Below are 13,927 nucleotides of genomic sequence, written 5' to 3' on the forward strand. Positions count from 1 at the left end.
TATAGATGTAGATTGATGAAATTATAGATACTTATAATGGAAGACTGGGGATTCAAAGTTTTGTACTTTGCTGAAGTGGTAAAGATTTTGGCTTACTCGAAGTATCACTTGAATGAATAATTTTTATTAATATGGAGAAGATGGATTGTTTATATTTAAAAGAAGCATAGAGTGGTGGAATATAATTTAGGTTTTTAGTTAATTTGTTCTTTTATATTTTACCTACTCATGTAGAATAATATACTTTGTGGAGTTAGAGATATTAATACTTGTTTACTTATATTTGAATATTATCCTGGGACTAGGTTTGGGAAGTCCGGGGGGGTGGGAGGTGGGTTTTCATATAGTACTGTGTAATATTTGTAATGTTTTTTTTCTATGATGAAAATAATAAAAATTTTATATTGAAAAAAAAAAATTCTTTCCATTTTCAGAAATAGATTTCAAAGAAAAGAATTCTAATCTAACTCTTTTCCTGTTAGCCTCCCACAGCACAATAACTGATACATGAGAGATCACACTGCTCTTTATAGGACAGACTTGACATCAAGCTGACCTTGGCTGATATTACAAAGCTAAGTAGAGTTGTACTTGATAAGTATCTGGATGGGAAATCACAAATATTAGGCTGTAAACACTATTAGGAAATTAAGAAAACATCCAATAAGGCCTTATAATTATTACAATATTAATACATAGATATGAACATGAAATTACTACAAACTGCATTCACCTCAAAGAAAACTACTGTCTAGATTTTATTGGAAAACTTCACAGATGTTTCATTAAACAGAAAACCAAGGCCAAATAAATTAGCCCTAGATCTACTGATGATGCCATCAAATTAATTTATACAAAATCAGCATGGTATTCCATAATGGGTTATTGCGGGGCTCTCAAAAAATGTTCTTGAACAATGATTTATCAAAGTTTATTTGTGCACATTTGCATTGAAAGCTTAGGACTGATGAATCCTAGATATTGATGTGCAATGCGAATATTTTTAGCAGCAGTTAAATGTACAGTCAACTAAAAATGAATACTTACCATAATGGCTCCGTTATCTTGGCCTACAAATATTCGTCTACTGTCATGATGATAAGCCATAGTTGAACAAGGAGCTGTCCAAAGAAATGTTGATTTGTAAAGTCAGTATTATAGTGAATTGAATTTCTGTCTATCAAAGCAAAGAAATGATTTTACATAACCAAATGTGAAATCATAAAAATTCTGCTCCTAAATTCATATTAGGAGTCTGATATCAACATACCTGAATCTAAGTGTACTTACATGACATTGTATGGTAGATGCTGGGCCAATACTGTCCACTGTCTCTCTTCAGCCATACTCTAATTGTCCTGTAAATATAAATAAGGTGGGAAAGATTAGGGAAATTATTACAGTTGGTCTATTTAGTTCTCCTCATGTGGACCAGATGCATCTTTTACATGCTAATACTAAATAGGCTTATTTAACCAGCATTTATTGTTAAAAAAATCAACACTGGCTGTCACTGACATCTAAGAACTATCAACAGAAGGTAGAACAAATCAGGCATGATCTCTGTTGTAATTCTTCTTATCCCTGCAGTATATTACTCAGGTCAAAAGATTTGCAATAGGAAAAACTATTCTGATACCAAATGGCTTGAAAAGTAATTTTTGAATATGTATAGCATCCACTAGAATATTAATATTTCTGATAAGAGATAACATTGCAAATACTAAATCCCACCTTATTAATTTAAACTTATATAGCCACTCATCTCACACAAGCAATTGAGAGGTGAGTACAGTCAGTATAATACAAAATAATACATGACATATTGTAATGCAAGGGGGCAAAACGGATAAATTATGTTTTTGCCATCAACTCTTGCTCACACCAGGAAATTCTATTAATTGTTGTATACCTCCCACATGCCCATCAAATCTACTTATGTATGAGGTTATCTCAAACTTTGGGCAGATAAGAGGAACACACAGGGTTGTAGAACATTTGAGCTGTCACTTCTGTTTCTCTAGCATAAGGGCACAGACAGATACAATTCCATGTCAGGGTTTGGCAATTGTGATATTCTAAACCTTGATTTCCCAACAGCCTCAACCAGTGTGATCAATGGTGAGGAATGCTGTGAGCCGTAATCTATTATCTTCTGGAATGCCACAGGTTTACTTTTATTTTCTTTTGTTTTTTGTTTTGCATTGCTCTCACTGTATACAGAAACTAAAAGAATCAAAGCAATAATAAAAACAGAAAGTTCACTTGCCCAGAAAGACCATACTAAGCTACAAAGATCGTTTTGGAAGATAAACTTCTAAAAGGCTTATAAATAGATGAACTAGTAGTTAACCTGACACATAGTGATTATTACACCTCAGCATTCAGCTGACAAATAAAATGATATATGTGATGGTAGGGGGACCTTTAAGTAGTGTTATACCTCATAGTGCTTGACCTGTTTCAGTAGTACCTGACAATGCACATTAGTAATAAAACCAATTTAACCTTTTCATGGCTGCAATCCCTATTTGAAGAACTGAGAATAAAAAAGAAACAGCAGGGCACCAGTATAGTTCATCCAGTGAAAAAAAATACACATTATTCCTCTAGCTACAATGTAATTAATGCAACCCCTGCAGTATTCCCTGAAGTAGCTCTTGTGAACTACTAACAATTAACCCTTTGATCTGAGGAAAAAGATCATTATCCAATTATTTAAGACATTTGCAGGATAGTTTCTCTATAATGCTTAATACTCTATTACAGTGGTGGCCAACCTATGGCACGGGTGCCAGAGGCGGCACTCAGAGCCCTCTCTGTGGGCACGCGCGCTGTCCCCCCAGTTCTAGGCCTTCAGCTGGGTTTTATAAAACCTTTTCACTTTAGGCCTCCACTGCTGTGTGGAAAAAAAAAAGGTTCAATCAATGTCAATTTCAACTTCTCGCGGGGAAAAAAATGATCTTGCAAAGTTGGAATTGATTGATTGAACTTTTTAGTCCCACCCAGTCTGCTGTTACCACCGCAGCCACGCCCCTATGGGCCACGCCCACCCAATAGGCCACACCCACCCGGCAACCGACGATGCATAAGTGGGTTTTGGGTTGCAGTTTGGGCACTCGGTCTCTAAAAGGTTCGCCATCACTGCTCTATTAGCTGCTTTAAAATTGTAACTTTATTGTGAATATCAAATGCAGATATTTAAGAACCATTCAAAGAAACATCTAAAGAACAATTTTGCAGATCATGTAAAGTGAAAGTATTCTGCATACAAATTAAACAAGTTGTTTTTAATAGCTATCCAAACCAGCGTCAAAGGATATTGTTATAAGATGCCTATATCTTACAGAAGAGGCAGTATTCTAAACATGCATGTTGCTTGGAGTAAGATGATTTTAACAAGAATTCCAAGACATGTCTGTTTATAATCTGCCCCTTCTAAATCAAAATAAGATTTTGCTTAAATAAACACAGCTGCACAATAAAATCATGGCTGAGAAAAAAGATTAAATATCTCTTCTTATGAGGTGGAGTTCTAATAAAAATAGAACTTTTCCAATTCAAGAATCAGAAATAAGGAATATAATTAATTATAAAGCAAAATCCAGTTGGTATCATTCTAAGTATTATGAATAACTTTGTCAGCATATTTTCACTGCAGAGTTTACTTCAGATTATGCAGTAATCTGGAAAAAACAAACTCCAGACCGCAGTGTTATTTCTTAGTATTTTCTTCCCATGGTCAATGTTGAAGAGAAAAAAAATATGCATATGGAACGTTTTCAACATTTTGGAGAAAGTTGGCATACTACCGGTGTATGTGATATCAAACTGCATCAATCTGCAATACCAATGTTTTCCAAAATTTTGCAAATTGTACTAAGAACATACTTCACACAGTTGACTACCATCAAGTAAGACTGCCTGGGGATAGTAAAAGTTATAGTCCAACTTTTTCTCTTTGGGGAAGATGGCAAACAAGAAGTTGTATTAGTTCACTCCCATTTATAATAGGCGCCCACCAGACCAGCTTTGCTCTGGGTTTCTGACTGCACGAACAGAAAGGTAGAAACAATGAAATACCGTCCTGAACGTGTTTCCAATTGTCTGAGAAAGAAAACCACCCTTCTCTGCTTTTTCCTCTTGCCTAACCACTTATGCCTAGTAAACCCCGATCTCCACTCAGCCAACATGCTCCTTTGGTTCTCTTGGGCGAGAATGATGGGACTGGTAGTCCACCCAGATGGGAAGGGGAGCAATGGCTAAGAGGGATGGTCCGTCCCCCCAGAAGGGGGTGTGTCGCATGCCTTTCGCAAGAAAGGGAAGGTCCCTTCGGAGCAAAGACCCGTTTGCAAAACTGCTCAGGGATCTTAACATTTGCACATGACCGAGTTGTTGTTGTTGTTGTTCTTATTGTTGTTGTTATGCCGAGCGCAGCGCGTCTTTCCCAGCGCCCGTTCCACGGAGAAAAGAAAGGGAAAGAAGCGGCGGCCGACCCCGCCTGACCCTCTCCGGAAAGCCTCTTTTCCCCCGCCGCCACTTCCCCACCTGTCCTCGCTGGCAGTAATGATGCCGTCCTCTTTGGGGATAACGAGCGCAGCACTGACGGCGTCCTGGTGCCCCTCGATCTTGCTCAGCAGGACCGGCCGGCTGCTTTGAGGCCGCGAGTGGATCTCGGCCGCCATCTCGCCAGCAAGGCCGCGGTCGGCAGAGTCCGAGCAGCCGCCCCGACGAGAGCGGGCCCTAATCGTGGGAATAGCGGCGCCCCCAGAAAGCCTCAGCGGCCAGCCATTTTCCGTAATGCCCGAAGTAGCGCCGCCCCCGGAAGCAGTCGGAGATGGGAGGGGAAGGCGAGAATGACCGGGATAGCGGAGGCAGCGCGGGGTGCTGGGTGGAGAACTAAGATGGGTGGGTAGGCCAGCGCGGCCGGAAGGTCGCTCATTTGAAGAGTTATAGGCGGAAATTCATAATCGGGTTAGAGCAGTGTTTCTCAACCTTGACCATTTTAAGGCATGTGGACTTCAACTCCCAGAATTCCACAGCCAGCAATGCTGGCTGTGGAATTCTGGGAGTTGAAGTCCACATGCCTTAAAATGGTCAAGGTTGAGAAACACTGGGTTAGAGAAATGGGAAGTATAGATCAAATGGCTTTATGTGTCGGATCGCCGACCGTTTCAGCTTGTGCTGTCAGGAAAAGACCTTTCTGTAGAAACAAGATTTCTCCACCTTGGCAGCTTGAAGATGTGTGGACTTCAACTCCCAGAATTCCCCGGCCAGCTCAGCATACAAAAGACGAGAAATCTTTTACTGGTGATACTTTGGAGTAAGACACCAGAAGAGTCAGAAAATGCTGGCACTTACTAACAAAACTGACAAGTAATTGAAGGACTTTAATACACAGCACTTCAGGCGGTCACCTCTCGGTTGGATTACTGCAAAGTGCTCTACATGGGGCTGCCCTTAAAGGCCATCCCGAAGCTGTAACCTGTCCAGAATGCAGTGGCAGGGATAGTAATGGGTGTGTCACAATATGTGCGTGTGTTCCTGCTGCCTTGGGGCAGTACTGGTTGCCATTTGAATTTGGACTGCAATTCAAGGAGTTGGTTTTCACTTATAAAGCCCATGCATAGCAAAAGGTACTGTGTGTCCTCATATATTCCTGCCTGTCGGATAAGGTCAGGTGGAATAGGCACACTTCAGGTCCCATTTGTTAAGCAGGGTCATCTTATGGGATCTAGGAAGCAGACTCTCTGAAAACTTCCATCCCTTTGTAATGATATCTATACATCCCCACCCACCCCAATGTGGTCTTTTGTAAATCGCGTAAGATCTGATTGTTTTCCCAGGCCCTGAGGATTATTGGCTGTTTGGCTTTAACGGTTTCTTTTAGGTATCCTCTTTTTCCTACTGATAGTATTTATTTTCTTTCAAATTTTAAAGCTGCCCAGAGTCACCACAGAGTTAGGTGTCCTTGAAATTGAAATAATAAATAAAATACACCTCTATCAGTATATGTGTCAACTTATGGATGAGCCCTGTGTTGTCTTCTGTTTTTTAATCATACATTATAAGTAAATCTTTAGTACAAGCAAATCTTACAAGTTTCAATATTATTTTCTCCTAACAGAGACATCTGATTATCAAGAATCATTTATGCTTATTTTTAAAATACTTGTTTAGATATGAGACATTTAAACAAAGACACATTGTTTCCTAAGACACAAAGACACAAGTTTGTTTCCTTAAACAAAGACACAAGTTTCCTAAGAACTTTTCCTAATCACCTCTAATTTAAATATGATGAATTTGAATCATTGAAACTTTATTGCATTTCTGTTGGCGCACTTTAATTGTCGGTATTTAATGAAAACCATCACTAGATATACATTTTAAAAACTTGTGCTATCAACACTTTTTATTTATCTTGCAAAGCAGTTGGGAGTTGAAGAACTGTATTTGAAAAAGGAAACCACTGAACAATGCATGAAAGAAAGCCCGTTACCAGGTGGGGAAAAATATATTTTTCTTTGCTGATTGCCACTTGCATCCATATCTAAATAGAGAAAGAGGGTATGATTTCATCAAAAGTCCAGTTGCCTCATGAAAAAAAAGCTTCTTTGGGATAACTATGACCTGGATGACTAAGAATCTCCATAGACATCAAAAGGTTTATTGTGGAATGGGAGGGCAAAATAATATATGCCTTTGAAGTTACAGGAAAAGCCCTTCCCACATTTACTGAGTCAGCTAGGAGCAGAAAGGCCTCTGAGCTGAATCTAGTTCAAGGAAATTTACACAGTGAAACTTCCCTCAAGGGGAAAAGAATGTCATTTTAAAATCAACCCCCCCCCAAAGTAGGAGAAGAAAACTCTGGATAAAGAGAAGCCATATTATCCTGTGACATGTATATTCGTCTTCATTCGTGACAATATTTTCCTGAGAAATGATTTTGTATAGGAATTAGTATTGTATTGCTATTGTATAAAAAGATTAGATTTTTTTTATTCCAAGGGAAAGGTTAACTGTAGTTCTTTCAGGTGGTGGAAGTAAAATAACAATGAGAAAAACTCATGGCGATGAACAGCAGATTGCCAAGGAGTCTGCAACTCATCACAGCCAAATTTACTTCAGCAAGATAGTTATATCTAGCATTACTAATGCCAGCCATTACAGGAAATCCATGACAATATCACTAATAGATGCCCATTCCTTGTTTACTTGTGAAATGAAGAGATAATCCATAAAGAGATAATCTCTTTAATCAAATTCTCTTTTCTTTTGATTGTATTTATTTACTTATGGGACAGAAGTGTTTTATGTTTGAGACAGTCTTTCAAACATTTGAAAAGTGGTAAAACATATTATCTTCTAGTCTCCAGTTATCATGTTTACCACTGTTTTCTGAACTTAATCAGAATACTTGTGCTTAAATCATAGCATTTAGTACCAGATGCTATTTCAGTGCTATCTTTTCCCCTCTATTATAGCAAGCTCAAGTAAAGCAAATAAGCTGTTTATCTTTTTTACATAGGCATCAACTGTTTTTTCCTATAATGCTTGTGATTATTTGTAATGATGTGCAATTAATTCAATATAGGTAGTCCTTGACTTATGATCACAATTGAATCCAAAATTTCTGTTCCTAAGTGAGATAGTTGTTAAATGAATTATTCCCCATTTACAATCTTCCTTGACACGGTTGTTAAGTGAATCACTGCAGTTGTTTAGTTAGTAACATAGTTGCTAAGTGAATCCGGCTTCTCCATTGACTTAGCTTGTCAGAAGATTGCAAAAGGTGATCAGATAACCTTGGGACATTGCAACGGTCATTTGTGTGGACCAGTTGCCAAGGATTTGGTCACGTGATTGTGGGGATGCTACAATTGTAGCTGTGAAAAAAGGTCATTAAGTCACTTTTTTCAGTGACGTTGTAACTTTGAACGGTCACTAAACAAATGGTTGTAAATCAAGGATTACCTGGAGTAGAAACCACAATATACTGCAACGTAAATTTCTTTGTAGTGATCTGTCCACAAGATGGTGCTGAAACTATATTTTGGCTTTACTGTGTGAAAATAAGTTATTCAAACAGTAGGACAGTTGTGCCCTATTGAAGGAATGCATTTTAAACTTTATAAGCAAGAGATAATCATTATCAAGCATATACAATAAAAAAGATAGTTTTAGTAAAAAAGTGAAAGAAACATGTCAGACTTTTTATTAAAGCACGTTTTTGTAATTAATTAAAGGCAATAAAATAAATACTAACTGATGGTTTTAGAATACCACATTGTAAATTAATAGCCTTGATATTGATAAGTCATAACATTTCTCAAGTAACTTCTGTTAAATCCAAATACTAATGATAATTATTAACAGAAACAATTGAAAGGATGATTGTATAAAATTAAAGCATTAATACAACTGTTCCCCTATTTTATTTTATTTTTGAAGAGAATGTAATTGATCTTACTGGAATAATGAAATGACATATAAAACGTTTTTGACCAAATTTTATTTCTAGATACATTTTTGTGGCGTCCTTGGTTGTCTTTGAACTTGGTTGTTTTCTTGCAGATGTTTCATTACGAAACTTGATAACATCATCAGTGCTAGTAGGGGGGTAAGTTTTGCTCTCAATTTATATACTAATGGCTTGCTCTGTGTTAGTGGGAGTGGAGTTGACAGTTTCTTGATTGGACTATTGTTTACTGTTAGCTTGTGAGTTGATAATTTCTTAACAGGGATATTGTTTGCTTCTTGATTGGTGTTTTAGTGTTAATCTTGGCATTAATCTCTCTTCATTTGGATGTTGATTGTTGGTGAGGTGTTTATTGTTATTTTGTTTCCTTTTTGATTGTCTCATTTGAATGGTATATAGATGTTTTTTCTATGTGTCTGCTGATGGCTGATTTGTCTGTAGATTTTTCTGATATATTTCTATTTTTAGAACTTGTCCAATTAATTGCTCATAATTAAAGCAAACTCAATTTTAAATTGTAAGAATCTTTATGGAAAAAAAATTGATGATTTATTTGCCAAGATAATTTGCCTTTAAAAATTTCATATTTAATTAATTAGGCAACAAATTCAGTATTTCTTTCTCAATTTTATCTGCAAAATGAAACCAATAGCTTAGGTGCTCTCGATATTTAACCACAAAATGCTATGGTCTCTGACCTTGATAAGATTCCTTCTTTGAGGGTGAGACTACAAAGAGGGAAAATTAATATCAAAAATTACCCACTGCCAGTCTCCAGTGGTTGTTTTACAATACCAAGGAAAATGAAGAGAGCCAGAGAATCGGCCTACCAGGGCAAGTAGGGATGTGCATGACAAAGATCCACAGAAGGTTTTCATCATGTCCTCAATTTGAAGAATTTAGACTAGTCATTCAGCTGATCAAAATAGTTTTGTCTCTCATTGACTTGGTTTCCATTTTCAATTCCAAGAACAAACTTTGGTTTAGCAGAATGTACTAGAATATCTCACCTCTTTCTTTGGCCACAGAATATAATCAAAGATTCATGCGGATTCTACTGAAGTATGAGTGAACAAGAAATACCACATTTGTGTTTGTTCCATTTACTTCATAAGCTCATCTAATGTGATATGCCAATGAAAAAAATAATTTTCCCCTTAAGATTCAATAATTAGTTCTTATTTGTAGCTATAATAACTATCCTCAAATACTTCCTAAGATTGATTAGTATCTCATACTGTTGTACAGGAATTTGGACTCATTCTTCCATAGAAAACTGCTTTAACTCATTTTTACTAGTTTAATAAACTTATTAGACAATTTTTCAGCATTAACTAATAGTTTCATCTCCTGCCACAACGTTTCTATGGAATTTGAGTCAAAACTGTGACTTGACCTTTCCAAAATCATACATTTGTTTTTCATTCATTCATGGAGATTGCATCTATGCAATTGTTGTCTTGGAGGACTTCAAAACTAAGATTCATGGCCACCTTTGATTGATGTGACTCTGTCATGTTTTCAAATAAGCTTCACCTCTGTTTCTAGCAATTGTCCTGTTTGGAAAACCCAGCTCAGATCAGATCCAGAATTTCTTCTAATATCCCTTTAACTGAAATAGAAAAGTAATTACTTTTTCACTTCAGGATATTACATTGGACTTGATTTATGAAAGAATTGAAAAAAGCACCAAACTTTGGTGTTCTTTTTTTTACATTTCTTTTATATAACATAGAACAAACATAGACCTCTGGTAAAATTCATTGGCAAAGATATGCAAGCATTCAGAAAATCCAGAAGCAGACTAGTACATTTTCACAATTGCCAGGAATAACAATACTGAACCTTCTTTCAAGACAAATATTCTGCGACTCAATTTGTAGTTTCTTCTCAAATGAATAAAACTACACAACTTCTGACACGGTTTTATGTGTTTGTACAAATAGTCTTCTAACCAACTAAATTTTAACTTTAATCTACAATTGTCACTTATTTTCAAAAGTAACGAATCGTTTCAGCCACTATAATGTAGCATATAATAATTATTTGGTTTCCAGGTTCCATTCCACAAATATTTTTTATTGCTAAGCCTTACCCCAAACAGTAATAATAATAGTAATAAACTCCATCAATTACTGCACTCAACATAAGACATAAAATAGGGCCAAGAAAAAGCTTGAAAGCAATTGTCTGATTCTTTATCATGTCACAATTTGCTAATAAATTTGTATGCCTTCTGATCTAACATCTGTTTAATGAGTATTAGGAAAAGTGCAAAGCAGCAATAAGAGCAATAAAGATCATCAGAAACATATTAAGTACTTTATGTAAACAAGCATATGGTAATCTGTACCAGCAGCTTCAGTCTCTATGGCTGAAGATCTTGATTTCTACAGGATTGGTTCCTCAAAGTAGAATTTTCCTGCTCTGGGTGTATGCTCTTGATTCTCTCTCCCCAGATGGTTTAGGACAGTGGTGGCGAACCTATGGCACGGGTGCCAGAAGCGGCACTCGGAGCCCTCTCTGTGGGCACACATGCTGTTGCCCCAGCCTTGTCTCCACCTGCGACCCCCTCCTCACCAGCAGCCTCTCTGGAGAAGAGTCGCCCCTGAGCGTGGCCCACGCGGAGCAGCATGGCCAAGGACATGGCAGCCAGGCAGTGTAGACAAGACTATGCCCTCATGCCCCAATGCGCACAGTTGATGCTGCGGGGTGTGGGCAGAGGCCGTGGCCGCCGTGGCGCTGCTAGGCTGCCTGGGCAATCTGCGGCAGGTCCTGTAGGCGGTGAGTGGTCCTGCAGGCAGGCACGGTGGGGCGGAGTGGGAGTGGGGCAGGGGGTGGAGCAGGCGCGGGGCCAGTTTTTGGGCACTCGGTCTCTAAAAAGTTCGCCATCACTGGTTTAGGATGTGGGCTGGCTTTTCCCTTGGTTGCTCTGACCCTATGGAAACATCTTTCCAGAGTTTGGGATTGCCCTCCCCTTGTGTTCCAAAACAGATGAAAAGTATTACAATATCTTTCTTGGGGTCTTGGAGAATACTTTGATAAGAACTATAATTGCTACATTTGGTCTATGGTGATTAGAATTTTTTGTATTTGGTAATTTTAAGATGAAAGTACTTTTATGATCTATTCAATTGTGAATAATTTAGAGTCTTGGAATATTGTTAAATAAAATAAAGTTACATTGAACATAGATTTTCTTATGTTACAGATAAAACACAACAATTTAACACAGGTGTTTTCAAATGTTTTCAGGCAATAAAACCTGTTATTAAGCTCTAATGGTAGAAAATTGACAGAATGTGATTTTTTTAAAATTCTTTTTTTTTTCATTCAAGTTCTTGGAGAACCCCAGGATTGAATAGAATACATTTCAGGAAAAACAACAACTGATTTAACAATTAATACTGATATCCATGATTATATATATATATAAAACATTTTGTCCACATTCAGCTTTCTGGAGCATTTATGCCTGACACAGAAAAATATGCTTCGTATCCATGTGGAGGCTGTTACAAGAATCTTCCATTGAATTGCACCAAAATTATCTTTTAAGAGAAGCATATCTGAACGACATACAAAGCATATATTATTCGGACGAGTTAAAATACTTTCCAATATATGAAAAAGTTGCAACCTTCTTTCCAGGACATAAGGAAAAAACAGAGCTTTACCCAGGGTAATTGTATTGTTGGGAAAAATAATGTTAACATTTTAAAAATTATTTTAGGGCTATTTCAATCATGGACAATTTTTGAAGATATTGGTTTAAGATATTTGTAGCATACAAATATATTTCAGGAAAATAGTTGACATGACATTATTCTCCAATGAAAAGGTAATGATTTCCCTGTCCAGTTATGTCTGAATCTAGGGCATGGTGCTCATCTCCGTTCCTTGGCCGAAGGTACCAGCATTGTCTGAAGACATTTTCCATGGTCATGTGCCCAGCATGGCTGTATGCCAAAGGTGCATGGAATGCTGTTTTCTTCCCATTTAAGTGGTACTGATTAATCTACTCACATTTGCATGCTTTCAAACTGCTAGGTGGGTAAGAGCTTGGGCCAGAACGGGAGCTCAGTCCGTTGCTCGGCGCTAGAAGCTTGAACCTGGGCTGTCAGCTTTCCAACTGACAAGCTCAGCATCTTTGACTGCTGAGCCATGCCCCCCCCTATTGTCCCATATGATATAATAAATTACTAACATACAGACAGCCTGGAACATTTTTCAAATTTACTTAACAGAAGTATTCCAAAATGCAGGTCATTCCTTACAGGAATTATTTTATCACATGGAAATTTCATCTTAGTAACAGTTTACTTTCAACTTTATGAATTGTGAGTAATCGTTTCCCTTCAACATCACTGTGACTCAATATTCAACTGTTCATTATGATTTTATTTTCCTTTGTACAAAAAATATAAAATTTAAATCTATAGAATGTGTATACTAGCAATGACAAGTTTACATTACACCAATGTAAAGGCATTAATTGGAACATTAGTTGTTTAAAACTCAGCAACATGCACAATCTAAAATAAAAAAAAATGCTAAAGCTTTCAGTTGCTTTCTAATGACAAACGCCTCATCCAACTACTGAATTGTAGTAGAAGAAAGGCATAAGCAAATCCAACCCAAACCAAAATCGGACTTGTCCCTTTAATTTCAACTTGGTTTAAAAACAATATGAAATAGAACAACGAATTTTCAAAAGTTGTTAGCACAGAGAGCTAATCAGTAGTTTTAAGGAACTTTACAATGTTTTCAAAAAGGCATTTTATTCTTCCATAAAGAATTCCAGCTACTTAAGGTTTTTTTTCCCCCCAAACTAGATGACCAACGTTTCCAAAGCTAGTTCAGAGCTGAAAAACAGGGTACAAAAATATTTAAACAGTACAAAGGCATCAATCTTTAGTTTTCTTCAGAAGAAAAGAATCTCTTCCTGTACTCAAGGTTTGGTGATTTGTCCCATAAACAAAACAGCACCTAAACAAGAAATATTATTGCAGAATTTTCATTAATTCACAAATACAAAATATTGTTACAAAACCTCAAGATAAAAGTTTTCATCTAAACAGCAATTTCTAAAATTACTGATTACTATATAACTACCAGATGGAAGTTAGCAGTTACAATCTCATAAGCCTACAAAGTGTTTGAAATGTTATGGTTTGGCTGTAAGCAGATTCAAATGTAACACCTCACTCTGTTATTAAGTTTATTTCATAAAGAAACCCTTAAACCATATAAAATATTTTTTTAAATTCAACGAACAATTTATTTAAAAAAATAAAATATCCCGGTAAGAGTCTAATTTTTTAATGACTTAATAATTTTTTAATTTTGCTTATGTCAAAATCAGGCACAATAATTATCTAAATACTCTGCAAGGGAATGGAAATTCATTAAATCTTTGTGGCTGCTCATCATGGTAAAAAAATA

General features: G+C 36.8%; 2 protein-coding genes across 3 annotated transcripts in view; both read right to left on the reverse strand.

The window, feature by feature from the left end:
* Positions 1–4,771, reverse strand: part of WDFY1 (WD repeat and FYVE domain containing 1) — a 29,807-nt gene extending 25,036 nt beyond the window's left edge. The window contains exons 1-3 of the mRNA XM_015819017.1: positions 4,549–4,771; positions 1,291–1,358; positions 1,048–1,121 (exon numbers count right to left, since the gene is read on the reverse strand). Of these exons, the coding sequence (XP_015674503.1) occupies positions 1,048–1,121; positions 1,291–1,358; positions 4,549–4,685 (279 nt within the window). The 5' untranslated portion in view covers positions 4,686–4,771. The remainder of the gene's footprint in view (positions 1–1,047; positions 1,122–1,290; positions 1,359–4,548) is intronic.
* Positions 4,772–12,866: 8,095 nt separating this feature from the next.
* The window catches only part of SERPINE2 (serpin family E member 2), a 28,175-nt gene continuing 27,114 nt past the window's right edge, over positions 12,867–13,927 (reverse strand). For both annotated transcript variants that reach the window (XM_015819019.1, XM_015819018.1), the window contains exon 9: positions 12,867–13,471. In XM_015819019.1, the coding sequence (XP_015674505.1) occupies positions 13,434–13,471 (38 nt within the window). In that variant the 3' untranslated portion in view covers positions 12,867–13,433. The remainder of the gene's footprint in view (positions 13,472–13,927) is intronic.

The sequence above is a fragment of the Protobothrops mucrosquamatus genome, unplaced genomic scaffold (assembly GCF_001527695.2).
Source record: "Protobothrops mucrosquamatus isolate PMUCROS unplaced genomic scaffold, P.Mucros_1.0 scaffold847, whole genome shotgun sequence".
Classification (NCBI taxonomy): Eukaryota; Metazoa; Chordata; class Lepidosauria; order Squamata; family Viperidae; genus Protobothrops; species Protobothrops mucrosquamatus.